Here is a 27661-nt window from a genome sequence, read left to right on the forward strand (position 1 = left end):
GGTCCCATAAAGGATGATCAGGGGAAGTTGGTTACAAATGATAAGGAGAAAGCAAATGTACTATATGCTTTCTTCTCTTCTAATAAAGACTGTATCATTGGTAAAAGATCACAGAGTGTACCCTTGTGGCTAACAGGAGCTGATGTTTGAAAAAGACATGAAAAGCTTAACGCAAATTAATCACCAGGATCACATGGCTTACACCCGAAAGTCCTCAAAGAACTCAGTCAGATTATAACTAGACTGCTATTCCTAATTTTTATGGACAGCATACTGACATGAGGTACCAGCTGATTGAAGAAAAGGAAATGTAGTACCAATATTTAAAAAAGAACCAAGATATATACATGGAAACTAAATGCCAGTCAGTCTAACATTGATAGTATGTAAACTATTGGAGAGGATGATAAGGGACTATATCCAAAAAAAATGCAGATGAAAACAGAATCATTAGTAGTAATCAGCATGGATTTATGAAAGGTCGTTCTTGCCAGACCAACCTATTAACATTCTACGAGGAGGTGAGCTGTCATCTAGGGAAGACCTGTGGACATGGAATATTTGTATTTTGCAAAAGCATTCAATACAGTTCCACATAAATGCTTAATTTATAAATTGAGTTCTGTTGGCATGAACCACAAGGTGTGTACCTGGACAGAAAACTGGTTACAGGAAGTCGTCCAAAGGTGATAAATAGTGAGTACTTGTAAGTGGAGTACCACAAGCTTCTGTTCTGGGACCAATTCTGTTTAATATATTTAGAAATGATATAAAGGTTGGTATAAATAGTTCAATCCCAGTGTTTGCTGATGATATGAAGCTAAGCAGGGCAATAATACCAATGTAGGATATTTAAATTTTACAAGAAGACCTCAATAAAATAACGGGGTGGGCAACTACATGGCAAATGAGGATTAATGTTATTTGCATGCATAATAAAGGGGATATGCTCCAGAGATAAAATGATAATTCTGCTACTTTATAAAAATCTGGTTCGGCCACACCTGGAGTATTCCGTCCAGTTCTGGTCACCAGTCCTCAGGAAGGAGGTGCTGGAACTGGAGAGAGCCCAGAGAAGGACGACCAAGCTAATTAAGAGACTGCAGGATCTCAGTTTACGAGGAACGACTACAAACATTAAACATATTCTCTCTTGAGAAGAGACGCTCGAGAGGAGATATGATAGAGATATACAAATATCTTCATAGTGATTCTAGTCTTCCATCTCGTCTCAGGGAGTATAAGAAGACACGCAGCCACTCAATGAAATTGGAAGATAAGCAATTTAACCTTAAACTGTGTAAGGGGTTCTTCACTGTCAGGGCAGTAAGGATGTGGAACTCCCTTTCACAATTGGTGGTGTCAGAGGGGAGTATAATTTTAAAATACCTTAGCGAACACAGTATGCAGGGATATGTGAAATGGTATTTGACATGAACACACCATATATAGTATATACAGCTATTAATACATTCATGATTTATGCTATGTGGGGTTTTCTTTTCTGGATCAGTGCCATTCTTTATTAGATATTGTGAGATAAACTGATGGAGATCTGATGCAGAGTTTACCATGCATTTTTGCCCAGTGTATGGGACAGCGCATGTTATCTCCTATAGTCTAGATGCCAATAGTATTGACACCCACAGTCTCATACATTTGAGTAAATACAGTATGTAACTGCTCTTTTTTGGGCATTTTAATGACTTTTGTACATTGTATATATAATATATACTGGATTGCAGCGTAATACTTTATCATTATTACATTCCCATTGGGTGTCCTTTCTTTATGAGTCTCTTGATTTATATCTGGCCATGCAGTGGCATCACTAGGGTTGGTGTCACCCGGTGCGGAAAAAATTGGTGTCTACCCCCCCTTTACCAACTATAGACCAACCTCAGTACAGACCCCCCTCCCTCAGTACAGACCCCTCTCCATTAAGTACAGACCCCCCTCTCTCAGTATAGACCCTCCTCTCTCAGTATAGACCCCCCACTAAGTACAGACCCCCTCCCTCAGTACAGACCCCCCTCTCTCAGTATAGACCCCCTCACTAAGTACAGACCCCCCTCCTGCAGTATAGATCCCCTCCCTCAGTACAGACCCCTCCCACTAAGTATAGACCCCCATCCCTCAGTATAGATCCCCCTCCCTTATTACAGACCCCCTCCATCAGTATAGACCCCTCTCAGTGCAGACCCCCCCTCCATCAGTGCAGACACCCCCCTCTATCAGTGCAGGCCCCCTCAGTGCAGACCCCCCTCCATCCGTGCAGACCTCCCCTGCATCAGTGCAGACACCCCTCCTCTATCAGTGCAGGCCCCCCTCAGTGCAGACCCCCCTCCATCAGTGCCAACCCCACTCAGTGCAGACCCCCCTCCATCAGTGCCAACCCCACTCAGTGCAGACCCCCCTGCATCAGTGCAGACCCCCTCCATCAGTGCAAACCCCCTTAGTGCAGACCCCCCTCCATCAGTGCCAACCCCCCTCAGTGCAGACCCCCCTCCATCAGTGCAAACCTCCCTCAGTGCAGACAGCCCCCCTGCATCAGTGCAGACCGCCCTCCATCAGTGCCAACCCCCATCAGTGCAGGCCCCCCTCCATCAGTGCAAACCCCCCTCAGTCCAGACACCCCCCCTGCATCAGTGCAGACCCCCCTCCATCAGTACAAACCCCCCTCAGTGCAGACCCCCCCTGCATCAGTGCAAACCCCCCTCAGTTCAGACACCCTCTCCATCAGTGCAGACCCCCCTCAGTGCAGACCCCCCCTCCATCAGTGCAGACCCCCCCGTGCAGACCCCCCTGCATAAGTACAGACCCCCTCCATCAGTGCAAACCCCCCTCAGTGCAGACCCCTCCTGCATCAGTGCAAACCTCCCTCAGTGCAGACCCCCCCTGCATCAGTGTAGACCCCCCTCCATCAGTGCCAACCCCCCTCAGTGCAGACCACCCCTGCATCAGTTAAGACCCCCCTCCATCAGTGCAGACACCCCCCCTTGCTCCTCCTCCTCCTCCATCAGTGCAGACATTAAAATTGACAGACCTCAGAACAGCACAGGATACAGCAGTGTGTCCCTTGGACTCCCTCCTCCCTCTCACACAGCGGAGCCAACCAAAGCCGCACCCCTCCTGTATATGTAAACAGAGAGGAGGGGGAGGCGGCTTTGTTCCGCTCCGCTGTGTGAGGTAGCCAGGGAGACATCAGTGTAGGTGGGAGGACCGTGTGGCCTTAGCGGTTCCGCTGTATACAGGTGTCACCCCTCTGGCGGGTGTGCCCCGGTGCCGCCTGCCCCCCCTAACGACGCCACTGTGGCCATGCACTGATGTAAAACAGGTATCATTTTTTTTTGTTCATTTTGGATAGCATGGGAAAGGATTGGGATCTTTGAACAATAGATGCTCTCTCATTTGCTGTCCCTGTGATTATATACAAAGTAAGGTGAAATCTCTGCAATGAAATCCGGTGTGATTTCTGGTTGCAGGACTGCCCCCTCTGTAAGTCAATTCCATCCTCACCTCCAAACATTGGAGAACAGGAGAATGGTAATACGGTGCAGAATCATATGATAGGAGGCTGTAATTCCACATATTCATTATCAAAAAGCTGCTGAATCTGGCTGCAAAAGTTTGTCTAAAAAATAAATTTACAGTGAGCAAAGTCCTTTCTTGTATTAGGAGAGGTATGGACTCCAGAGAGAGATATCATTTTGCCCCTGTACAAATCATTAGTAAGACCTAATTTGTAATATGCAGTTCAGTTTTGGGCACCTGGAGAAAGTGCAGAGAAGGGCAACCAAACTGATAAGAGGCATGGAGGAACTCAGCTATGAGGAAAGATTAGAGCAGGGATATGTAATTAGCGGACCTCCAGCTGTTGCAGAACTACAAGTCCCATGAGGCATAGCAAGACTCTGACAGCCACAAGCAGGACACCCAGAGGCATGATGGGACTTGTAGTTTTGCAACAGCTGGAGGTCCGCTAATTGCATATCCCTGGATTAGAGGAACTGAATTTATTCTCTCTTGAGAAGAGGAGATTAAGGGGGGATATGATCTCCATGTATAAATACATAATGGTCCATATAGTGAACTTGGTGTTGAGTTATTCACTTTAAGGTCATCACAGAGGACAAGGAGGCACTCTTTACATCTGAGGAAATAAGAGTTTATCTCCAAATACGGAAAGGTTTCTTCACAGTAAGAGCTGTGAAAATGTGGAATAGACTCCCTCCAGAAGTGGCTCTGGCAAACTCTGTAGATTGCTTTAAAAAAAGGCCTGGATTCTTTCCTAAATGAACATAATATAACTGGGTACTAACATTTATAGGTAAAGTTGATCCAAGGAAAATCCAATTGCCTCACAGGGGATCAGGAAGGAATTTTTTCCCTTGCTGTAGCCAATTGGATCATGCTTTCCCGGGGCCTTCCTCTGGATTCCTTCCTTTTCGCCTTCCTCTGGATCAACTGTGGGTGAAGGATTGTGCATATGAGGTTGTATTTTTTATTTTTTTCAGTTAAACTAGATGGACTTTGTGTCTTTTTTTTTTACCAGATTAACTATGTTACTATGAAACACTAATACAACTAATCCAATACAACTTTTTTTTGCCTGGTTGGAGTGATATTGTGGTTAATTAATGAAGGAGGGTGTGCACCTACCTGCAATATATAGTGAACTGACCACTTACCTGTGTGTACCGATACAGACTAAGTAGCTGGGCCATGGCTTGACTTGTATGTAAACTGGAGTCACCAATAAAACCAGCCACTTCCCCGTGTCTTCTACAGGAATAATTAGGAGCCTCAGTCTTTTTACCAGACAATATCTGCAGGACACATCCTAAGGTTCTCTCTGGATATCCACAAGTGTCATATATATGATAACCCAGAGTAACGTTGGGTACAAGATCGGGGTCCTTGTTAATTTCATCAACAGCAAAGATCATTGCAAGGATACTTTTATACTCTCCAATTTTAAGGCTGTGGGAAATAAAGAACTATTACAAACGACAATGGAATGGTTTCAGCACCTTGGAGAAAACTGGTTTGTCTTTTTCAAAGCATTTTCATTGCTGTATCAATTTACGGTACACAGGTACTGTACGTTTAGCTGTCAGGCTTCGAAAATGTATGTGTAAACTGCAGGAGATAAAGATGGTGGTAATGTGTGTGTCTCATCAATTCAACCTATGCAGATACATCAGCAACACTGAGCAAGTGACTATGAGATGAATAAAAAAAAAAATAGGAATTGAAAAGATATATAATATTTAACAGCAGCTAAACAAGCTATACTGGCTGAAGATCGAGAGCTCAGCAATGATACCTCTGGTTCAGGGGCGTAGATAAGGGGGGGGGGGGTCCGGGGTGTTCAAACCCCCAGGGCCAAAATGAAATACATGGTGTCCCTGCTCTGCAGCTGCACATGGCACCAGCGACAGGCAACACTGCAGTGAGTGGCAGACAGAGTGTAATAATTCCGCTGCAGCAAGTATAATAGATCATTAGGCATACCCGCACGCATGTTGTGGTACACCGCCAGGCCGGTCTATCGGGCTCGGGCTGAAGGCTGACAGATCTATCACCAGTGCGTGTAGTCCTGCCCACTGCACACCATGTATTCCCGTTGGCTTACAGTGACACTCCCACCTTGGGATTGGGAGAGGAGCTTTGTCTGGGCCCTGGAGCGCAGAGTGCTTGTAAAGTGCTGTGTAGCCACCGGCCCCCCACATGGATGAACTGCTACTGTCTTGTCCAGGTATGTCACTCTTTCTGTTCTGGCCTAGTCTCAGAGAGTGTCCTCAGACTTACCACTGCTCAGACTGCTGTGCTGCTGCTGGCATTCTGCTGTCCATACTAGGTAATCGTGAGTCAGTGAGAGACTGTCTGTGATTCTGTGTGGCAACTGGCAAAGTATGTGATTGAGGCTTGCTGGGCTAAATTTTGCATTGCTTGTGTTACTGACAGTTTACTGAGGCTAAGCTGAGTTTTCTATTGCTTGTGCTACTGACAGTCCAGCTTGGCACTGGCAAGCTTGTTGTGGTGCTCGCCGGCTTACTGATTCAGCAGTTGGCATCACAACTTGTCTGCCAATGCCAGAGCCAGGCTGGACCTTCTAGTGCCCTCAGTGGTATACCTTGGCCCTGTTTTACCCCTGATTCATACATATGTTGTCTGGTTAGTGTTGTGTTGGATGACCACAGTCTTCAGTATGTAAAGAGCAACAAAATGTCAGGATGATGGGTCTGAAACCTGATAAGAGAGACACTTGATTGTGCTCATATGAGACTATATTGATACTATGTGACGTTGGCTTCTAGTACATGTGATCTCCTTCACCTTATGGCTTTGATCACCTCATACAGCAGACTGGAGATTTGTATGAGATCTGCTCTGTTGCTGAAACTTTTGAAAACTTTATAACACATTGTTTTTTACTTACCTGCTCTATTCCTTCCTAGCGGATAATGCTAGCCCCGGGACAGACCTATCAGTGAGTGAAGCCCCAGAAATGTGCTCTGCCCTAACAGTGGCTCTGCTTCCAGAAGTGGGGCAATCACAGCCTCCAGACCTGGATGAGATCCTGAACCCTGCCCGGGATAAAGGACCTCTTGACAGGTTCCCTCTAATTCAGAAACGTACGTGGAAAGCAAAAACAGATAACAAAGACTTACTCATGACAGAAAAAAGATAACGAACTATTATCGTATAATCTGGCTCCTGAGTGAGCAGAGATCAATCCTCCAACAATCACATCTCCCTCTTGGTAATACTCATACTCAAATATCAACTTTGAGGCATTGAGTCTACAGTTAGAGTCTGAGCTCCAGGATATCATCACTCCATAATATATGACTGGAAGGGGGACAATCAGAAGGTAACAGGCGGAGTGGACAGGAGACCAGAGCATGGTAGACACCAGATTATTGCTTGACACAGTGTGGTCACCGGCAGATCTTCACATCCTCAGCACAGGAGGAGAGAAGGAGTCAGCAGCACTTTATATACACAAAGTGAGACTATTTTACATCTACACACTCAGCTGCAGAACAAAGAACTGATTTCATAATGGTAACATCAATCTAAACCAAAAATAACATCTATAATGGACAGTCTGACTAATAAAGTTGATTTATTCCTATATTTCACATCTGGTTCAGCTTAAAGTGGTTGTAAAGGCTCAAGGTATTTTTTTTACCTTCAGGCTCAACCTTTATGCATGAAGGTAACAAAAACCTTCTGTGTGCAGTGGCCCCCTCAGCCCCCCTAATACTTACCTTAGCCCCATCTCGATCCAACATTGTGCACAAGAGCAGCGGCTCTCCCGGGTCTCCGCCTCCTGATTGGCTGAGACAGCAGTAGGAGCCATGGGCTCCTAGTGCTGTCAATCAGAGCTAGTGAGGAGGTGGGAGATGGGGCCTTGCCCCACTCTGCATCTCTTATGGACACACAGAGTAAGGCTCAAGAGAGAGCACTTACAAGTGCCCCCATAGCAAGTGACTTGCTATGGGGGCACTTGGTGGGGGGGGGTGGAGTCTGGAGCACCAGCAGGGAAACTGAGAAGAGGAGGATCGGGGCTGCTCTGTGCAAATCCACTGTACAGAGCATGTAAGTATGACCAGTAGCGGTTGGTGTTTTATTGTTTGGGGGGGGGGCTGCAAACAACCACCCCCCCTGCAGCACCTCAAACCCCCCACCCCCTCTCGCTGTCTGCCGGTCCACTGGTACCTACCCCATCTAGGCGGCAGGCACATCGGGCAGTGGCAGGGATTGGGCAGAAGCGGCACATCAGGCAGCGACGGGGATATCGGGTAATCGGTGGGCACATCGGGGCAGCGGGCAGGGATCGGGGCATCAGTGGACATTAGGCTGGGGCTGGCATCTGGCAGCGGCTCCTGTTTCTTCTAATCCTCACTTCCGCTGTGTGTCTCCTTCCCTCCTCCTAGGCATCCAATAGGTTTGCCTGTCCTTTCAGACGGGTATCAGACCCGCTTCCCGATTGGAGGAGGATCGGTGTTGCAACAACGAATATTCATTAGCTGTCCCAACACACCTGGATGGGCTCCAGACGCAATGCTCTGCATCCCAAGCCTACCCTATTTTGAAGCCTTCTAGAGCCTCTGACTCTAATCAGGTGCTTCAAAAAACACCCCCCCCCGCCCACCCCCGCCATCAGAATTCATGTGCCCATGTCCTGAATGGGGCTGGGTGCATGGATAGGGAGGGCGGCGGTGGTGGGTAGGGGAGGTGGTGCCCGTGTGCCCACAATGGATGGGCCACCCCTGAGTATGACGTGTTTGTTATTTAAAATAAATCAGCTTTTATTATTACTTTAGGTTGTATGATAATTCTACTGATTTTCCAAAGCCATAAAAAATGAAATGCTGGGTATTTCTGGGTAAATGCAGTTTTTACATGGCAGATTTGTAAGTGTATACTTCATGCAATGTGATTTATTTACTCGAGAAGTAAAGTGAATTATAGTAAATCAGGTGGACTTGTGTTCATTTAGTTATCCAGTCTTTGCAATGGGAGCTTTACTATAAGTTCCAATTTTTTTATTTCAATCAAGGAGCAATAATGCCATTGTCTTCTCTACTTAACTAAAACATTTTTTTTGTTTTGTTTTTTGTTTTTTTTGAAGAACAGACTTTATTAGTTTTTAAAGCAGTAAAACAAAAATTCAAAAGACATAGAAAGGATAGGTGTGTAAAGAAGAGGGCACACCACCATTGTTTAACAGATCAAAAAAATGACACTTCACTGTGTAGGGACGTGTTCTCTTGTACACTGTCTGTGAGGTTGTTTATATTCATGCCTGGTAGCTATCATAGAGTTCTTGTCACAAACAGATTCTTCCTGTTAAGAGGTTGTTTCCTACATCCCTGCTTATGGGTCAGGAGACCCCTCAAGGCTATATATATGGATGTCTTACAGGAAGTGAAGGCGAGAGTGTGCAGACACATGCTGAGCAAGCCAGGGGGTGCTTGAGGCTGATTGTGTGTTGCATCCATCCAGGCTGCAAAGGGACAATAGGCAAGTGTTACTGCACTGTGTAGCTCAATGTTTGTTATATTACTGTCACTCCTGTGTGGGAATCAGAGATAGCTGATATTTTCTGATGCACTCAAACTTTCTATTTGCATACTGCAATATACTTGAGCTATGTCAGGACTGGACTCAGCCCTTCCGTCTGCTAATTGCCAGCTCCTATCCACAGTTACTTAGCTGTTGATGATATCCTGCTCGTCAGTCCTGCCTACTTAAGCTGTTCATCCCAGAGGATCTCTGCCTTCGCCTTGGTCAACATCACAAGAAACTATCTCCTGCGTTCCCGTTTAAAGACTGGCTTTGCTGACATCCCTTCTGGCTCCAGATCCTGCTTGCTGTTCCACTACATTGATCCCTGACTTCTGGCTTGGCTGACTATCCGTTCCGGTTGCTGAACTTTGGCTGTTTTTTGACTAGGTTTGTTCTTTTTACTTTTATTATTAAACAAGTGTGATTTAACTGTACTTTTGTCTCGGCATGATTTAATGGTTTCTAAAAGGCTATTCATAAGTGTATAGGAGCAAAGCTCATTTGATAATAACCTATCAAGTGACTGGTTTGTGTTGAATGTATATCTGTCACTTCATTATTTAAAGCAACAGTGTCCCTTTTTGGTCTGGGCGGTTCCTAGCTAGTATTAGCCTAGGGAATTGTAAACAGCTCAGGGTAGCGAGAGGATAGGCTTCCGACGGACATTCAGATAGGTAGAGGTCCGGTAGCATTACTAGCCTATAGTCAAGAGGTTAGGGACCAAGAGATAGGCTAGATAAACCTGATTTGCCTAGCAAGTGGCGTGTTCCAGACTTCTTCGCCATCAGTGTGTTCATCTGTACAAGCGTCCCCAGGAAGCCACTGCTCCACGCATCATCTCAAGCCGGATTGTGTTAGGCCTTGCAAGCCAGCTCATCAGGAGCCACTGCAACTGAACTGTGCCACAGGGCCTAATTGGAGGTATTGGTGTTAAAGGCCTTTAGTTATATATCTGGATATACAGTGCCTTGAAAAAGTATTCATACCCCTTGAAATTTTCCACATTTTGTCATCTTACAACCACAAATGTAAATGTATTTTATTGGGATTTTATGTGATAGACCAACACAAAGTGGCACATACAGTAATTGTGAAGTGGAAGGAAAATGATAAATGGTTTTCAAAATTTGTTACAAATAGATATGTGAAAAGTGTGGCATGCATTTGTATTCAGCCCCCCTGAGTCAATACTTTGTAGAACCACCTTTCTCTGCAATTACAGCTGCAAGTCTTTTTGGGGATGTCTCTACCAGCTTTGCACATCTTGAGAGTGACATTTTTTCCCATGCTTCTTTGCAACATAGCTCAAGCTCTGTCAGATTGGATGGAAAGCGTCTGTGAACTGCAATTTTCAAGTCTTGCCACAGATTCTCAATTGGATTTAGGTCTGGACTTTGACTGGGCTATTCTAACACATGAATATGCTTTGATCTACACCATTACATTGTAGCTCTGGCTGTATGTTTAGGGTCGTTGTCCTTCTGGAAGGTGAACCTCCGCCCCAGTCTCAAGTCTTTTGCAGACTTTAACAGGTTTTCTTCTAAGATTGCCCTGTATTTGGCTCCATCCATCTTCCAATCAACTCTGACCAGCTTCCCTGTCCCTGCTGAAGAAAAGCATCCCCACAAAATGATGCTGCCACCACCATGTTTCACGGTGGGGGATGGTGTGTTCAGGGTAATGTGCGGTGTTAGTTTTTTGCCACACATAGCGTTTTGCTTTTAGGCCAAAAAGTTCAATTTTGGTCTCATCTGACCAGAGCACCTTCTTCCACATGTTTGCTGTGTCCCCCACATGGCTTTTCACAAACTGCAAATGGGATTTCTTATGGCTTCCTTTCAACAATGGCTTTCTTCTTGCTACTCTGCTATAAAGGCTAGATTTGTGGATTACACGACTAATAGACCCAATCAATCTTAACGAACTCCTTAAACGTTTAGTCTACAACCGACTGAGCGACCACCTCATTGAGAATAACCTTCTTGATCCCCTTCAATCTGGATTTCGCCCACAGCACTCCACAGAAACTGCTCTCCTAAAACTCACAAACGACTTACTAACAGCCAAAAACCAACGGTCATTATTCCGTACTCTTACTCTTGGACCTTTCTGCTGCCTTTGATACAGTTGACCACCCCCTCCTCCTCAAAAAACTCAATTTGCTTAGACTCCATGGCTGCATTCTCCGTTGGTTCGAATCTTACCTATCTCATCGCACTTTCTGTGTGACTTACAACTCTACTTCCTCCTCTCCAACTCCTCTTACCGTTGGGGTCCCCCAAGGTTCTGTCCTTAGACCTCTACTATTCTCGATCTACACGTCCTCCCTGGGTCAGCTGACAACCTCCCATGGCTTCCACTACCATTTATATGCTGATGACACCCACATCTATCTCTCTGTCCCTCAGCTCATCTCATCAATCTCCTCATGCTTCACTGATCTACTAACAGACATATCAGCCTGGATGTCACACCACTTCCTCAAACTGAATCTATCTAAAACTGAGCTCTTAATATTTCCTCCCCCACGTGCCCATTCCCCTGACTTCTCTGTCAAGATCAATGGCACATCTATCAGTCCGTCCCCACATGCCGTGGTGCTAGGGGTAACCTTAGACTCCGAACTGTCCTTTCAGGCCCACATACAATCCCTGTCCAAATCATGCCACCTTAGCCTCCGCAACATTTCCAGAATATGCCCCTTTTTAACTAATGATACCACCAAGCTTCTAATTCATGCTCTGGTTATCTCTCTCCTCGACTACTGCAACTCCCTCCTCATTGGATTACCTTTACATAGACTATCCCCCCTTCAGTCTATAATGAATGCCGCTGCAAGACTCATCCACCTTACCAACCATTCAGTGTCCTCCACCCCTCTCTGCTAATCCCTCCACTGGCTTCCAACGAATGAAAATCAAAGTACTAACAATAATTTACAAAGCCATCTATAACTCTGCCCCCCCAGCTACATCACTAACCTAGTCACAAAATACCAACCAAGCCGCTTCGGTCCTCCCAAGACCTCCTGCTCTCTAGCTCCCTTGTCACCTCCTCCCATGCTCGCCTCCAGGATTTCTCCAGAGCTTCTCCCATCCTTTGGAACTCCCTACCCCAATCTGTCTGACTGTCCCCTAATCTATCCATCTTTAGACGATCCCTGAAAACCCTTCTCTTTAATGAAGCCTATCCTGCTTCTAACTAACACTGTTCTACTTCCTCCATCAGCTCATCCCCCCACAGCTATTACATTTGTATCATTTGACCCTTCCTTTTTAGATTGTAAGCTCCAATGAGCAGGGCCCTCTGAATCCTCTTGTACCAAATTGTCATGTAACTGTAATGTCAGCCCTCATGTTGTAAAGCGCTGCGCAAACTGTTGGCTCTATATAAAACCTGTATAATAATACTAATAATAGTTGTCCTGTGGACAGATTCTCCCACCTGAGCTGTGGATCTCTGCAGCTCCTCCAGAGTTACCATGGACCTCTTGGCTGCTTCTCTGATGAATGTTCTCCTTGCCCAGCCTGTCAGTTTAGGTGGATGGCCATGTCTTGGTAGGTTTGCAGTTGTGCCATACTCTTTCCATTTCCGGATGATGGATTGAACAGAGCTCCGTGAGATGTTCAAAGCTTGGGATATTTCTTTATAACCTAATCCCGCTTTAAACTTCTCCACAACTTTATCCCTGACCTGTCTGGTGTGTTCCTTGGCCTTCATGATGCTGTTTGTTCACTAAGGTTCTCTAAGAATCCTCTGAGGGCTTCACAGAACAGCTGTATTGATACTGAGATTAAATTACACACAGGTGGACTTTATTTACTAATTAGGTGACTTCTGAAGGCAATTGGTTCCTCTAGATTTTAGTTAGGGGTATCAGAGTAAAGGGGGCTGAATACAAATGCCCCCCACACTTTTCACATATTTATTTCTAAAAAATTTTGAAAACCATTTATAATTTTCCTTCCACTTCACAATTATGTGCCACTTTGTGTTGGTAAATTTGGAAAATTTCAAGGGGTATGAATACTTTTTCAAGGCACTGTATATAGATACATATATACACTGTTCTTCTCAGACATATGTACATTTTTCTTGTTATTGCTTTGGTTGTATGTAATGCCATCACTTTATCATATATAAAGTTACACTAATCACCTGCTGGTATGTCTGCATATCTTTACTCTTATGCCCCGTACACACGATCGGATTTTCTGACAACAAATGTTGGATGTGAGCTTGTTGATGGAAAGTCCGACCGTGTGTATGCTCCATCGAACATTTGTTGTCGGACTTTCCGCCAACAAATATTGGCTAGCAGGTTCTCAAATTTTCCACCAACAAATTTTTGTTGTCGGACTTTCCGATCGTGTGTACACAATTCCGTCGCACAAAAGTCCATGCATGTTCGATATCAAGTACGAGCCGGAACCCCTTGGTCTTGTAAAACTAGCATTCGTGATTGAGATATCACATGACTATTGAACTTCCTTTTTATCGGCTCGCGTACATCTTGTACGTCACTAGGTTCGTAATTGTTGGCCAACATTTGTGTGACCGTGTGTATGCAAGACAAGTTGGAGCCAACAACCTTCGAACAAAATTCCGCGGTTTTGTTGTTGCAACGTCTGATTGTGTGTACGGGGAATTAGAAATCTATGCTGGGTGTATTAGTACTATTGCTGTTGCCCTCCCCCAAAGGACCCCCTACGTTGAGGGCATGTGGTCTGGTATGGTTCGGGAAGGGGGTGGGGGAGGCTGCATGCTTGAATAAGGGTTTGGTATGGACTATGGAGGGTCCCCATGCCGTTTTATTTTTTTTTATTATAGCATGGTGTTTCCCTCAATATCCATACCAGACCCGAAAATAACACTGGCACTTGTTTTGTTTACTGAAGCTGCTGTCACTACTCCCGCCCCTCTTGCCCACCTCTGGTCCCAGCCCTGCTTGTAAATGTTTCAGTTACAGCTGCGCCATCCCAACCTTCTGTTTTTGCTTGTTCAGCACAGAAAGAGCTTTACAATGAAAAAAAAATATCACATAAAAACATTTTGTGAAAAAAATCTTGAACGATAAACACATGCCAATCTTGAAATATTATTCTAAATAAATAAATAACATTGCATAAAACAATACCGTTGACGGGAGGGAATATAAGCGGGGCTTGACCAGTGTTCGGTCATCTTGCTGGCCTTTCTATTATTGTTTCAGAGACGATGAGCCTCTCACTCCTTGAATAAGAAAAATATGTATTAGTTTCAACCTTATATAAAGGGCAGCGTTGCTGGTGTCAGATACAAGTGGGAAAAACAGAACCAAGCCACGTGGGAGGATTGCCCAGCATAGGCTCTTTGGTTTTCTCTCATGCAGTTTTTGCTCCAGCGCACTGGAATAAAACTTCCAGATTAAATAAATGTTATAGCAGGTATGGCAAACGGCGGCACAAAATATACGTAGGGGGCTTTGATGCCAGCCTCTGTTGTGCAGAATTGTGCTGGGATATGCAATACACAAAAGGCAACGTTGACTTAAAGTGTTACTAAACCCACCACAGTAAAATCAGTCTGTATATGCAGTAAAGTATGCTTGTTATACTCACTGTGGAACCTAAGTGGTTAATCCTCTGCATTGTGTGAAAAGGCTGTTTGATCCTGTCTTCTCTGATCCTCCCCTTCTTCCACTGTCCCCAATCCATGTCCAGATAGAACAGAGACATGGAGTCACTCTGCACACACTTGGTTTGGTGTTTTGCTAGAGAGTTTTTTTTTTTTTCCTTGGGATGGTGCATGTGATCAGCACTGAGCCAATCAGCAGTGTCCAGACAGGGGATCAGGGGTCAGTACAGAAAAAAGCCAAAGAACTCCTGAGCTTGAGAGATGGCCATGTGGTAGATTGGAAGGAATGGTATAAAGCAGTCTTCACTAATCAAACCACCACGCCAGCTGTGCTGCCACTCATAACAGGTCAGGGGAAATCCAGAAGAAACTCTAAAAAGAAAAACAAACAGAGGGCGCACCAGCCTTGTGCATTACCTTTGCAACACTTTAATTTATAAAGGATAAAAATTCATACTCACAAACGAGTATTGAGTCAAGCATATAATGTACAGCCCATCAATTGCACCATCCAGCAAGATCAGCTGGCCAGTTACAATGGTAGGATGTGTAGTCCAAAAGCAGCTGACGCGTTTCAAGGATGTCCCCTCTTTTCCGGCACCCTTGAAACGCATCATTGGCTTTTGAGGGGTCCTGCAGCCTCATAGGACAGTCAGAGTAGAATGAAAACTCCTCCTACAAGCTTTAACCAGACACTGATAGAAGTCACAAGACTGCTATATACTGCTAATGAGAAAAGGTATTTAGCAGTTTATATTTACTAAACCTACTGCATTTCCATGTTCTGTGTACTGTGGGAGACCAGATATAGTAAATGCTGGGTCATGGGTTTAGTAACACTTTAAGTAACAAATCTGCAGACCAAGACTCCCATCTTGGGAGGGTAGGAAAACACCCATGTCTACAGGCTAGTGGCTCCAGCTTTGATTAGGAGGTGTGGCAAAGAGGTTTTGGTGTTTTGTGCCCCTTCTTGGATGCTGGAGTAGAGATCCCCATACCAATATTCTTTTGAATTGGGGTAAAGTTAAACATTCCAAAAGAAGTCACCCCAAATGCCCCCACCAACCATCCTCCACACCACCAGTGGCACAATCCTACTCATCCTCACCAGCAGTGCCCCAACCCTCCTCCTTTTATTTTTTTTTCTCCACCTGGTGCCTGTGCCACACAGGGATGGAGGCAGAAGGCAAAGCATTTCATTGGCCCTGTGACAATAGGAAGGTGTCCTCTTCTTCCTGTAGCTGTGTCTCCAGTGGCCATTCTATTACACCATGTAGGTGCCAGCATGAATACTAATGTGATTTTGAGCCTCATTGCAGCTTACTCTTCTGGTCACTTCTGGCCTGGCACAAGCTGGCATAGCCTCAGCCTGCCTGTCCCTAGAGTGTCTCCAGAATCTGTGTCCCAGCGTGGTCCTTGTCCCACAGGAATACAAGTTGCAAAGCTGCAGCACTGGTTCTGGGATGCTTGAAGGGGACTGGTGGTTCTGAGGAGTGACCACTTAAGGACATTAAGAGTGACCTCACTGACACCATCACCAAGGTGCAGGACATGGGACGCCACCACCAGTTACAGACTTGTGTCCCTTCCTGCATCCTTTCCAGCTACCATCTTATTTGCCCGGTGTGCTGTGAATTTTAAATACCATTCCCGTCCATGTTGCTGGACCTCTTTGTGGATATAGAAACATTTTTTAAATTTTTATATAAAATTGAAAGATAATATCACCAAAATTAATCTTTCTATATCAAGCACTATGTACTGTGAGAAGCAGATTCGGCACATCACGAATCTGGTGGACAGATTACTGGGAGGGACCAGGGAAGACCCTGCTGTCATGGTGCACGTTGGCACCAAAGACAAAGTCAGAGGAAGATGGAGTGTTCTAAAAAACGATTTTAAGGAGCTAAATTGAGGAATAGGACCTCCAAGATAGTATTTTCAGGAATAATACTGGTACCTGGAGCCACACCAAAAAGGCAGAGGGAGATTAGGGAAGTTAACAAGTGGCTGAGGAGCTGGTGTAGAAAGGAGGGGTTTTGGGTTCCTGAAAAACTGGGCCAACTTCTCAGTTGGTTACCGACTCTTTAGCAGGGACAGACTGCACCTAAATGGGGAGGGTGCAGCTCGGCTGGGAGAGAAGATGGCCGAAAAATTAGAGGGGATTTTAAACTAGGCAATGGGGGGGAGGGTCCAGACGTAGAGATAGCCAATGTGGAACAAATTTAAGAGGGTAGTATTGGGGGCATTAGTAGTAGGTTGACTTAAGCACCTAAACCGAGGTAAGTAAATTAACAAACCCTAATTGCAGCCTCAGAACAACCAACAAGGAGAAATTACGCAACTGGCCAAAACTACAAGGCTTGTTCACTAATGCCAGGAGTCTGGCAGACAAGTTGGAAGAACTAAAGCTGCTGTTGTATAAGGAGGATTTTGATTTTGTGGGAATTTCAGAGACTTGGTTTAACAGCTTCCATGATTGGCTGGCAACCATTCAAGGGTATTCCTTATATAGCAGAGATAGGGAGGGTAAAAAAAGGGGAGGGATATGCCTGTATATCAGGAATGATGTTCAAGTGAATGTGCAAGGGGGAGGTGGAATCCTTACGGGTAGCGTTTCAAAGGGAGGGAACTAAGGGGAAAGTAATACTGGGAGTACATTATAGGCCCCCTAACCAGGGGGAGGAGGGGGAGGTGGACCTCCTATCACAGTCTGGAAATGTAGCAAGGATGGGAAGTGTCATTATAATGGGGGATTTTTTATTATCCCGACATAGACTGGGCGGAAGAAACCGCGCATTCGGCTAAGGCTCGCCATTTCCTAAATGTTTTGGAGGACAATTTCATGGGTCAGATGGTAAATGCACCAACAAGAAACAATGCGTTACTAGACCTAATGATTACTAACAATACAGACCTGATTGCGGATGTGGAAATATGGGGCAACTTAGGAAACAGTGATCACAGGTCAATTCGTTTCAGCATAAATCACACAAATAGGAAACACAAGGGTAATACAAAGACACTGAACTTTAAAAGAGACAACTTCCCTAAACTGCACTCTTTGCTAGAAGATATTAAATTGGATAAAATCCTAGAAACAAAGAAAACAGAGGAAAAATGGGAGTGGTTTAAGAGCATATGGAATAAAGGTATTGGCCAGTGGCCACTCATTAAAATTAAAAAAAAAGAGGTTTAACCTTAAACTACGTAAAGGGTTCTTTACTGTAAGAGTGGCAAGGATGTGGAATTCCCTTCCACAGGCGGTGGTCTCAGCGGAGGGGCATCGATAGTTTCAAGAAACTATTAGATAAGCACCTGAACGACCACAACATACAGGGATATACAATGTAATACTGACATATAATCACACACATAGGTTGGAATTGATGGACTTGTGTCTTTTTTCGACCTCACCTACTATGTAACTATGTAACTCCAGAGATAAAATTATAATTCTCACACTCTACAAGACTCTGGTCCGCCTGAACCTGGAGTATGCCGTCCAGTTCTGGGCACCAGTCCTCAGGAGGGATGTGATGGAACTAGAGATGGTCCAGAGAAGGACAACAAAGCTAATAAAGGGACTGGAGGACCTCAACTACAGGGAAAGACTGCAAGCACTGAACTTATTCTCTCTGAAGAAGAGACGCTTGAGAGGGGATATGATTTCAATGTGCAAATACCATACTGGTGACCCCACAATAGGGATAAAACTCTTCTGCGCAAGGGATTTTAAAAAGACAAGCGGCCATTCACTACAATTAGAAGAGAAGCGGTTTAACCTTAAACTGCGTAGGACTTCCAGTTCCAGTGCCGTATGTAGTCGATGGGTGAGCCAGTAGCTCCACTCCAGTCAGTGCCGTATGTAGTGGATGGGTGAGCCAGTAGCTACACTCCCAGGGCAGTTCCTCTACCACCAGATCTCTCCTTCCACCTCCCTGTGTTCAGCGGTATGGAATGGTACCTGTCACAATCCCGATCATGCTTGGGCTCTCTATTGCGGCACACGTCTCCTTCACAGGCAGCCCTGGATCCCAAGATGGCCGCTATAGCGAGATCTCCATCTCCCTCACGGGATGACTCACTCCCAGGCACTAACGATACAGTGGACCTCAGGGAGATGACGGGTGACAGTATGGAGGCTAGTCAGATAGGGACACAAGACCCACAGGATTCTTATAGAAAAATAGCCCAGGCAGTAGCCGCAATTCTGACCCCTACTATTACCTCAGCCGTGGACAGAGCAGAGCCCATGAAAGAGATAGGGGAGCACTCCCAGAGGCTGACAGAAGCTGAACAGCGTATTTCATCACTGGAAGATGAACAATATCAAACGAACGCTGCCATAGAAAAGTATACGCAGGCGCAAGAACTCCTGCATGAAAAAATAGAAGATTTAGAGAACCGCTCGAGAAGAAACAATTTAAGAATCAGTGGTCTTCAAGAAATTTATAAGCCTGGATCTCTGTTAAACATTTGTGCAAACTGAAAGAGCACACTGAATCGGCGCCCCAGCAAACGATCGCACCAAACTCAGACCAGTGATTGTCAAATACCTTAATTATGCGAATCGTCTAACTATCCTGCAAAGCTTCCGAAAAGCCCGATCTGTAGAAATTGAAGGGCACAAGCTCCTAATCTTTGCCGACTACTCAGCAGAGGTATCCCGCAAACGTAAGGAATTCCAAACAGTCTGCTCAGAGCTATTTAAGAAAGGCATTCGATTCACACTGTCATACCCAGCCATTCTACACTTGCAAGCCCCAGATGGGGAACAACTTACATTCCATACTCCAGAAAAATCCGCTGCGTTTCTTCGTTCCCTGTCATCCAGATCAACAGCAGCCGACTCTTTTCAAGAGAAAGCCAAGCAGGGGCCCAGGGAACCAAGAAGCCCCAGAAAGGTTTCTCCTAAAAAGTTGAAATCAAACATTCCTGCAGGCCCCACTCATCGCTGAGCAATCTTATACTCTGGTCCTCCCCCATGTTAATGGTAATATGCTTTTTATTCCTCCCCAGGAGACACTAGATGGTACTTTTATACACCTACACAGTGTATTCATGATGATGTCGGTCTATTGACTCATCCATAGCTTTTTACCACATTAGAAATAAATTCACATTAGTAATAAGTCTGAAAGACCTCAAACATATTCCACTACCAGTGAGTTCCACTAGGGGGAGTATCCAGCCTTGATCATATATACTCCATACCCTCCTTTTTGCTGCTATACCAGGGGAACTGCAGCCAGGCATTATCCTTGTTCCACATGCCTGTGTGCTGGTGGCCTTACTGGAAGATACATGCGGAAAAAAGTGAGGTCAATGAGTTAAATGGTTTTCTGTTTTAGTTTCGTTCTCTTTCCTTTTTCACACCTTTTTCCACTTTTTTTTCTACTAGCGAGGAATTGTCCCCATCCTACATGCCACGAACCCATCTATGTGATACATACACCTGAAATTCATTCACCTCTCCCAATCGCGGGAAAAATCACTAGAATGCCTTACCACTATAAACCCCACTGCAAATCATATGAAAATAGTTTCTTGGAACATTAAGGGGTTAAGATCCCCAATCAAGAGAATAAAAATCCTTAGGACAAGGCACCCTGGTATCTGTGGCACTTAACACTAACTTATAAGTGTCCCCACAGTGGAGGCACATGCATTCTGATGGATAGGTGAGAGCAGGTGGACTGAACAATGGCTGCAAAGGTGTCAGTGCGTTGCCTGACCAAAAAACATGACAGTGATACAAAAAGGACACCACTTGCCCCAATCTATAGCTGGCTATCGCAGTAAGAAGCATTGGAAGGCTAACAACAGGTATAAACAAGGCCAAGGATAAATCCAAGGAAAAAACCAAGCTTAACTTACCGACCAGCTTGCAGACAACCAAATAACCTGTACTAGAGAACTAGACAATACACATTGTCGTGACACCCTACTGTCTCAGATGACTGATGCCCTACAGCTAGTCAACTCATGGCGAATATCACATCCAAAAGACAGAGAGTATACTTTTTACTCTCATGCACACAATTCCTTTGCCAGTTTAGATTACCTCTTTTGCACAGCCTCCCTGTTACCAAGAATACGAGAATCTACAATACATGACCTGATAATTTCAGATCATAGCCCTGTTTCATTAGCCCTGGAAGATTTTTTACCACACGATAATACCAGACAATGACGTTTTCCATCTTATCTAAAACAAAATGAACCCTTCAAATGAATGCTGGAAGACGCATGGTCTCAATATGCAGAAACAAATGCCCCCCATAAAACCAACCCTAATCTATATTGGCAAGTGGGTAAAGCTTCCTGTGAGGTAGGATAATATCATATGTAGCATCCTACAAGAAAAACACTCAAAAACAATACTGGGAAGCTAGTGAGAAATAGGAATGAGCTTTATGTTTGGGTCAAACATGAGTTCGACTCGAACATTGGCTGTTCGCCCGTTCGCCGAATAGCGAACAATTTGGGGTGTTCGCGGCAAATTCGAAAGCCGCGGAACACCCTTTAAAAGTCTATAGGAGAAATCAAAAGTGCTAATTTTAAAGGTTAATATGCAAGTTATTGTCAAAAAAGTGTTTGGGGACCTGGGTCCTGCCCCAGGGGACATGTATCAATGCAAAAAAAAGTTTTAAAAACGGACGTTTTTTCGGGAGCAGTGATTTTAATAATGCTTAAAGTGAAACAATAAAAGTGAAATATTCCTTTAAATTTCGTACCTGGGGGGTGTCTATAGTATGCCTGTAAAGTGGCGCATGTTTCCCGTCTTTAGAACAGTCCGAGAGCAAAATGACATTTCTAAAGGAAAAAAAGTCATTTAAAAGTACTCGCGGCTATAATGAATTGTCGGGTCTCTGCAATACACATAAAAGTCATTGAAAAAAATGGCATGGGATTCCCCCACAGTCGATTACCAGGCCCTTTGGGTCTGGTATGAATATTAAGGGGAACCCCGAACCAAAGTTAAAAAAAAAAAACTGAGTGGGGTCCCCCCAAATTTCATACCAGGCCCTTTAGGTCTGGTATGGATATTAAGGGGAACCCTGCGCCAATTTAAAAAAAAAATGGCATAGGGGTCCCCCTCAAAATCCATACCAGACCCTTCAGGTCTGGTATGGATTTTAAGGGGAACCCCACATCAAAATAAAAAAAATGGTGTGGGGGTCCCCCCCCAAAAATCCATACCAGACCCTTTTCCGAGCACGCTACCTGGCAGGCTGCAGGAAAAGAGGGGGGGACGAGAGATCGCCCCCCCTCCTGGACCGTACCAGGCCACATGCCCTCAACATGGGGAGGATGTCCCCATGTTGATGGGGACAAGGGCCTCATCCCCACAACCCTTGCCCGAGGGCAGGACCCAGGTCCCCAAACACTTTTTATGACAATAACTTGCATATAAGCCTTTAAAATTAGCACTTATGATTTTTCACTTTCGCGTCCCATAGACTTTAATGGTGTTCACGTGTTCGAACACATTTTTTGCCTGTTCACATGTTCTGCTGCGTACCGAACCGGTGGGTGTTCGGCTCATCCCTAGTGAGAAACTACGAGTAGCACAAACTCGGTTAAACAATCAACATACCCCTAACAACTTATTTTTGTGACACAAAGCCAAGAGGCTTTTCAACATCTAAGTGGAAAACCTAGAACACATCAAGTTCTCACACACAGACCTACAATTCCATAAATTTGGAAACAAAGCAGGAAAGTTGCTAGCTAGGTTATGCAAGGGCACATATCATCCTACCCACATCACCTCCCTAAAAAATGCCAGGGGCACCCTCTCCTCTTTACCCAAGGACATACATGAAATTCTAGAATTATATTATACCAATCTTTATGCGAACGAACCCATAAACACAGATGAAGCTCGTAAACTGTTGGACTAGGTCACCTTACCTAAAGCACACACACAGGTTGGACTTGATGAAATTGTGTCTTTTTTCAACCTCACTAACTATGTAAATATTTAACTATGATGAATTATTAAGGCTAGACCTGAAAGGTAAAAATGTTTTTTGTAATTGAACTTGATACATATTGGCTATTGGCTATTTGATAAGCTGTATAAAGGGACTTTTTTTGGGCAAATTCTTTTTATTGTTGGCAGATATAAGAGATACAAAACAGAGCCTCTGGGCATACCCCGGCTCAAAACAGAAACAAACACAAAACATATCAAGAGAAAAACAAACTAAACTTAAACATCCCATTGCTTGCTGCCAAATGGGTATTCAAAGTGCTCAAGCACATGGAGGGTATTCCAAAGCAGAATGAGGGAGTCTAGCAGTTGCCTCCTTAAAGGACGTTCGTCACCCCCACAACCGCACCCCAAAAGTTTGAGGACAGAAAAATAAAATCGTACTTGGGCATACAATATGCTGTTATCAGGGCTGGGGTCAGCCCTTCCTTCTCTGAGCTGGCTGCTCAGCTGTCGGCTAATTGCCAGCTCCTATCTCTCCACAGTGACTCACCTGTTGATGATATCCTGCTCGTCAGTCCTGCCTACTTAAGCTGTCCAGTCCAGATGATCTCTGCCTTCGCGTTGGTCACATCTCTAGAGATGCTCTCCTGTGTTCCTATTAAAGACTTGCTTGGCTGACATTCCTTCTAGCTCCAGATCCTGCTTGCTGTTCTACTACACTGCTCTCTGGCTCTCTGACGTTTTGGCTTGTCTGACTATCCGTTACGGTTCCTGAACTCTGGCTATGTTTTGACTACATTTACTCTGTTTACCTTTTTTATTATTATTAAACAAGTGAGATTTAACTGTACTTCTGTCTCAGTCTAATTCATGGTTTCTGACAGAAGGCAAAGGCCATGAATTTACAAGATGCAGTCAATCCACTTGTTGGTAATATTTTTTCCAGAGTGGATGAGCAGAATCACCATATGGATCAGTTTGCCATGGCGTTACAAACACTCCTGAGTCGCACGGCTCACCTGCAATCTCCCACTGTGGCTGCTCCAGTACAACCTGTGTTGCAGGCCATCCCTGCTGCTGCTCCAGTCTCTGTGCAGGCATCCGGCTTAAGTATTACCTTTATAAGAGGTATGTCTGGTTCTGCTCCGCTTCCCTGGAGATTTGGGGGCGATCCAGTCCAATGCAGAGGGTTTCTCAACCAGGTTGAGATATACTTTGAGATGCGGCCCCAGGTGTTTCCCACGGATAGAAGCAAAGTAGGTTTCGTGATATCTTTCTTTCTGAGAGAGCCTTGGCCTGGGCAAACCCTCTATGGGAGACGCAAAAACCTGTTGTCTTGAGTTACCCTGAGTTTGTGGCTTCTTTTAAAAGTGTATTTGACGTTTCCGCATCTTCTGCTGCCAGGTGCCTCGTGTCCATCAAACAGAGTATGAGAACTGTTTCCGATTACGCCATTGAATTCCATACTCTGGCAGCAGAGGTTGTATGTTACAATGAGGCCCTCAAGGCTGCTTTTTCTCATGGTCTCTTGGATACCATCAAGGCTGAGATAGGAGCCCGAGATATACCCACTGAGCTGGAGAAGTTGATCACATTTTGCCATCCTTATTGACTCCAGACTCAGTGAAAGACTCTGTTTTAAGGAGCGCTTGCGGAAGCCTCCTGTACATTTGTCTCCGAGCTTTGCAGTCCCACCCTTGCCACCCTCACCTCCCATGCCTCCTGGTACAGAGTCAGTCAGTGAAGATAAACCCATACACTTGGGCTTCACACGTCTCTCTGCAGATGGTAGAACCCTTAGGAGGAGGGAGAGATTGTGCCTTTATTGTGGCCAGGCAGGTCACTTTTTGAAGTCTTGTCCTACCCGTACAGGGAATGCCCGAACCTTGAGGTCCTGTCATAGACAGACCTTAGGTGGCATTGTTTTGTCCCTAGTTATCCTGAAGGATAAGCTCCTGGTTTCGGTTACCTATTCTTGGGCTGAGTCGTCCATCGAGATAAAGGGGCTAATCGACTCTGGGGCTGCAGGCCTGTTCATTGATGCTGCCTTTGTATCAAAGCACTTGATTCCGCTGCAGCTGCGTGACACTCCACTTGCCATTGAGGCTCTTGATGGGAGACCTCTACAGCCTGCCCATGTGACTCATGGCACTGTTCCGTTGTCCACGGTCGTAGGGGCTATTCACCATGAGATAATCCAATTCCAAGTTATTTCCTCACCTAAGTTTCCGCTGGTTAATGGTTATCCTTGGTTACAGAGGCACAACCCCTCTTTTGATTGGCTCCGTGCTGATGTTCTCTCCTGTTCGCCACAATGCAGTAAGACATGCTTCCAGAAGGTAGCCAAGGTTCTGTGCACCTCTTCACTCTCCTCCCTTCCCTGAGGAGTACCACGATTTTAGCGATGTCTTTGACAAAGCTCAAGCCGGTAGTTTGCCTACACACCGGTCCTATGATTGCGCAATTGACCTTCAACCTGGTGCCATACTCCCTCGTGGCCGGGTTTACCCTTTGTCAGTCTTGGAGGATAAGGCCATGGAGGAGTATGTTGCAGATGCACTTTCTCGAGGTTTCATCCGCAAATCCTCATCTCCTGCTGGTGCTGGTTTCTTCTTTGTGAAGAAGAAGAGTGGTGAACTGAGACCTTGTATTGATTATAGGGGTCTCAATTGTTTCACGATTAAGAATGCCTATCCGATTCTGTTGATTACGGATTCATTTGACCGCCTCAAGGGAGCAACACTTTTCCCAAAGTTTGATTTGAGAGAGGCATATAATCTTGTGAGGATTAAGGAGAGCGACGAGTGGAAAACTGTGTTTAATACCAGAACAGTCCATTATGAATACCTCGTAATGCCTTTTGGCCTTTGTAACGCCCCGGCAGTTTTCCAGGAATTTATTAACGATGTCCTCCAAGATTTGTTGCAGTTATGTGTGGTGTCTTATCTTGACGATATTCTCATATTATCCAGGTCCCTGGAGAGCCACCACACACATGTTTGTCGTGTGCTTCAGAAACTTAGAGAGAACAATCTCTATTGTAAATTAGAGAAGTGCGAATTCCATCGTGAACAGGTGTAAGAGGAGTCCGGTTGTTAGATGCGTGTTGGCGCACAGGCGCGGGCACAGTAGTGTGTGCTCCAAGAATAGTGTGTATTGGGGCATGCGTGAATGTGCAAGGCCACGAACAGGCACATGTGCGCACACACGTGCATGGACTGGCACCAGCCGGTCTATTTAAATGGAGCAGTGACACACATACATTGCTGAGTGGTCTTTCAGCTTGTTCCTGTTTACCTGTGTTTGATCAGTTCCAGTCTTCCTGTGCTTGACCCGGCTTGTACCTGAACCTTCCCTTGGACTTTTGCCTGCCTTCCTGTGACCCCGGCTTGTTTTTGACCTTGTTCCTGCTTCATGCTCCTGTTCCTCGCTGCTCGACTGTGTACCGAACCTGGCCTGTATCCTGTTCTTGCTTCTGCCTCACGTTGCGGTATATGCTCTGTTCAGCTGTTGATGACCCCCTGGCTTACTTTCCGACCACGCTTCCGCCTGCTGATCCAGCAACATAGAGTTCCTGTTCTCGGTGTCTATCCAGTGATCCGTGGCCATCGGGTTCCTGCTAAGACCCAACCAGAGCTACCTACATCGCCCCTCGTGCCACTGTGTGTCTTTCACTCCCTGTCATCTCTACCAGAGGTGCTGGACAGGAGGTGCAAGAGAAGCCCTCTCTACACCTCAATCTCCACCAGGTACTTGACAGTACCACTCAGCCAGGTGTCGGAGATTGAGGGAGGGGCCTCACCTTTGGAATTGCTGTGTCTGCAACTTGCCTCCCTCACACAGGCAGTCAGCTCCCTGCAAAAGAGTCACCTACAGCTGGAAGGTGGCATCAAAACCTTTGCTTCAGCAACTCCTGCACCTGCTATCACACCTGGCTACCCCACATCTAAACAGATTGTTTTCCCATCCGCAAGCATCATGCCAACACCAGAACCCTGAGTCCCTGCACTAGAGCGATTCTCCGGCGATCGGCACAAGTTTTGTGCGTTTAAGAACTCTTGTGAACTATACTTTGCTTTGCAGCCAAGAACCTTCTCACTTGAAACCACCGAGGTGGGATTTGTCATATCCCCCTACTTCTCAGAGAATCACAGTCTTGGGCCCACCAACTCCTAGAACAGAATAGCTCAGTCCTGGTCTCACTCTTCATTTTTCGAAGCAATGGCCCAGCTCTATGATGACCCCCAGCGCACTGCTACCGCAGAGTCTACCCTCCATACTCTGCCAGCAGTCCTGCCTTCACCCCATTTCCACAATACTTGCACCTCTTCTGGGCATACATATTGACTCTCCTGTGGCACAGCTCATACCTGCAGTTTATCACAAATTCCTGAAGGTCTTTTTTAAACAAAGGGCAGATATTCTGCTGCCCCATCGCCCGTATGACTGCCCCATTGAACTGTTGTCTGGTTCTGAAATCCCTTTTTGGTGCATTTTTCCCCTTTCTGAACTGGAACTTAAGGTGCTACGACAGTACATTGACGAGGACATGGAGAAAGGTTTCATCCGGCCTACCACGTCCCCTGCGGGCGCTGGAATTTTCTTTGTGGAAAAGAAGGATCATACCCTGCGCCCTTGTGCGGGACTACCAGGAATTTTAATAAAGTCACCATCAAGAAGAGATACCCTTTGCTCTTGGTTCTGGGAACTTTTTCAACGTTTTAAAACATCTGCTGTGTTCACAAAACTTGACTTACAAGGGGCATATAACCTAGTACGAATCCACGAAGGGGATGAATGGAAAACGTCCTTCCGCACTAGATTCGGACATTATGAGTACCTTGTTATGCTCTTCATGCTGTGTAATGCCCCAGCAACATTCCAGCATTTTGTCAATGACATTTTCAGAGACTTCCTTGATTTATTTCTTATCGTATACCTAGATGATATCCTCATCTTTTCTAATTCCCTCTCGGCACACCGCGAACATGTGAAAAAGGTTCTTGGTCGGCTAAG

General features: G+C 45.3%; 1 protein-coding gene across 1 annotated transcript in view; it reads right to left on the reverse strand.

The window, feature by feature from the left end:
- The window catches only part of LOC141131556 (vomeronasal type-2 receptor 26-like), a 51233-nt gene extending 24153 nt beyond the window's left edge, over positions 1-27080 (reverse strand). Inside the window, exons 1-2 of the mRNA XM_073618996.1 lie at positions 27016-27080; positions 4692-4983 (exon numbers count right to left, since the gene is read on the reverse strand). Of these exons, the coding sequence (XP_073475097.1) occupies positions 4692-4983; positions 27016-27080 (357 nt within the window). The remainder of the gene's footprint in view (positions 1-4691; positions 4984-27015) is intronic.
- Positions 27081-27661: the final 581 nt, after the last annotated feature.

This window comes from Aquarana catesbeiana, linkage group LG01, assembly GCF_042186555.1.
Source record: "Aquarana catesbeiana isolate 2022-GZ linkage group LG01, ASM4218655v1, whole genome shotgun sequence".
In the NCBI taxonomy this organism is placed as follows: Eukaryota; Metazoa; Chordata; class Amphibia; order Anura; family Ranidae; genus Aquarana; species Aquarana catesbeiana.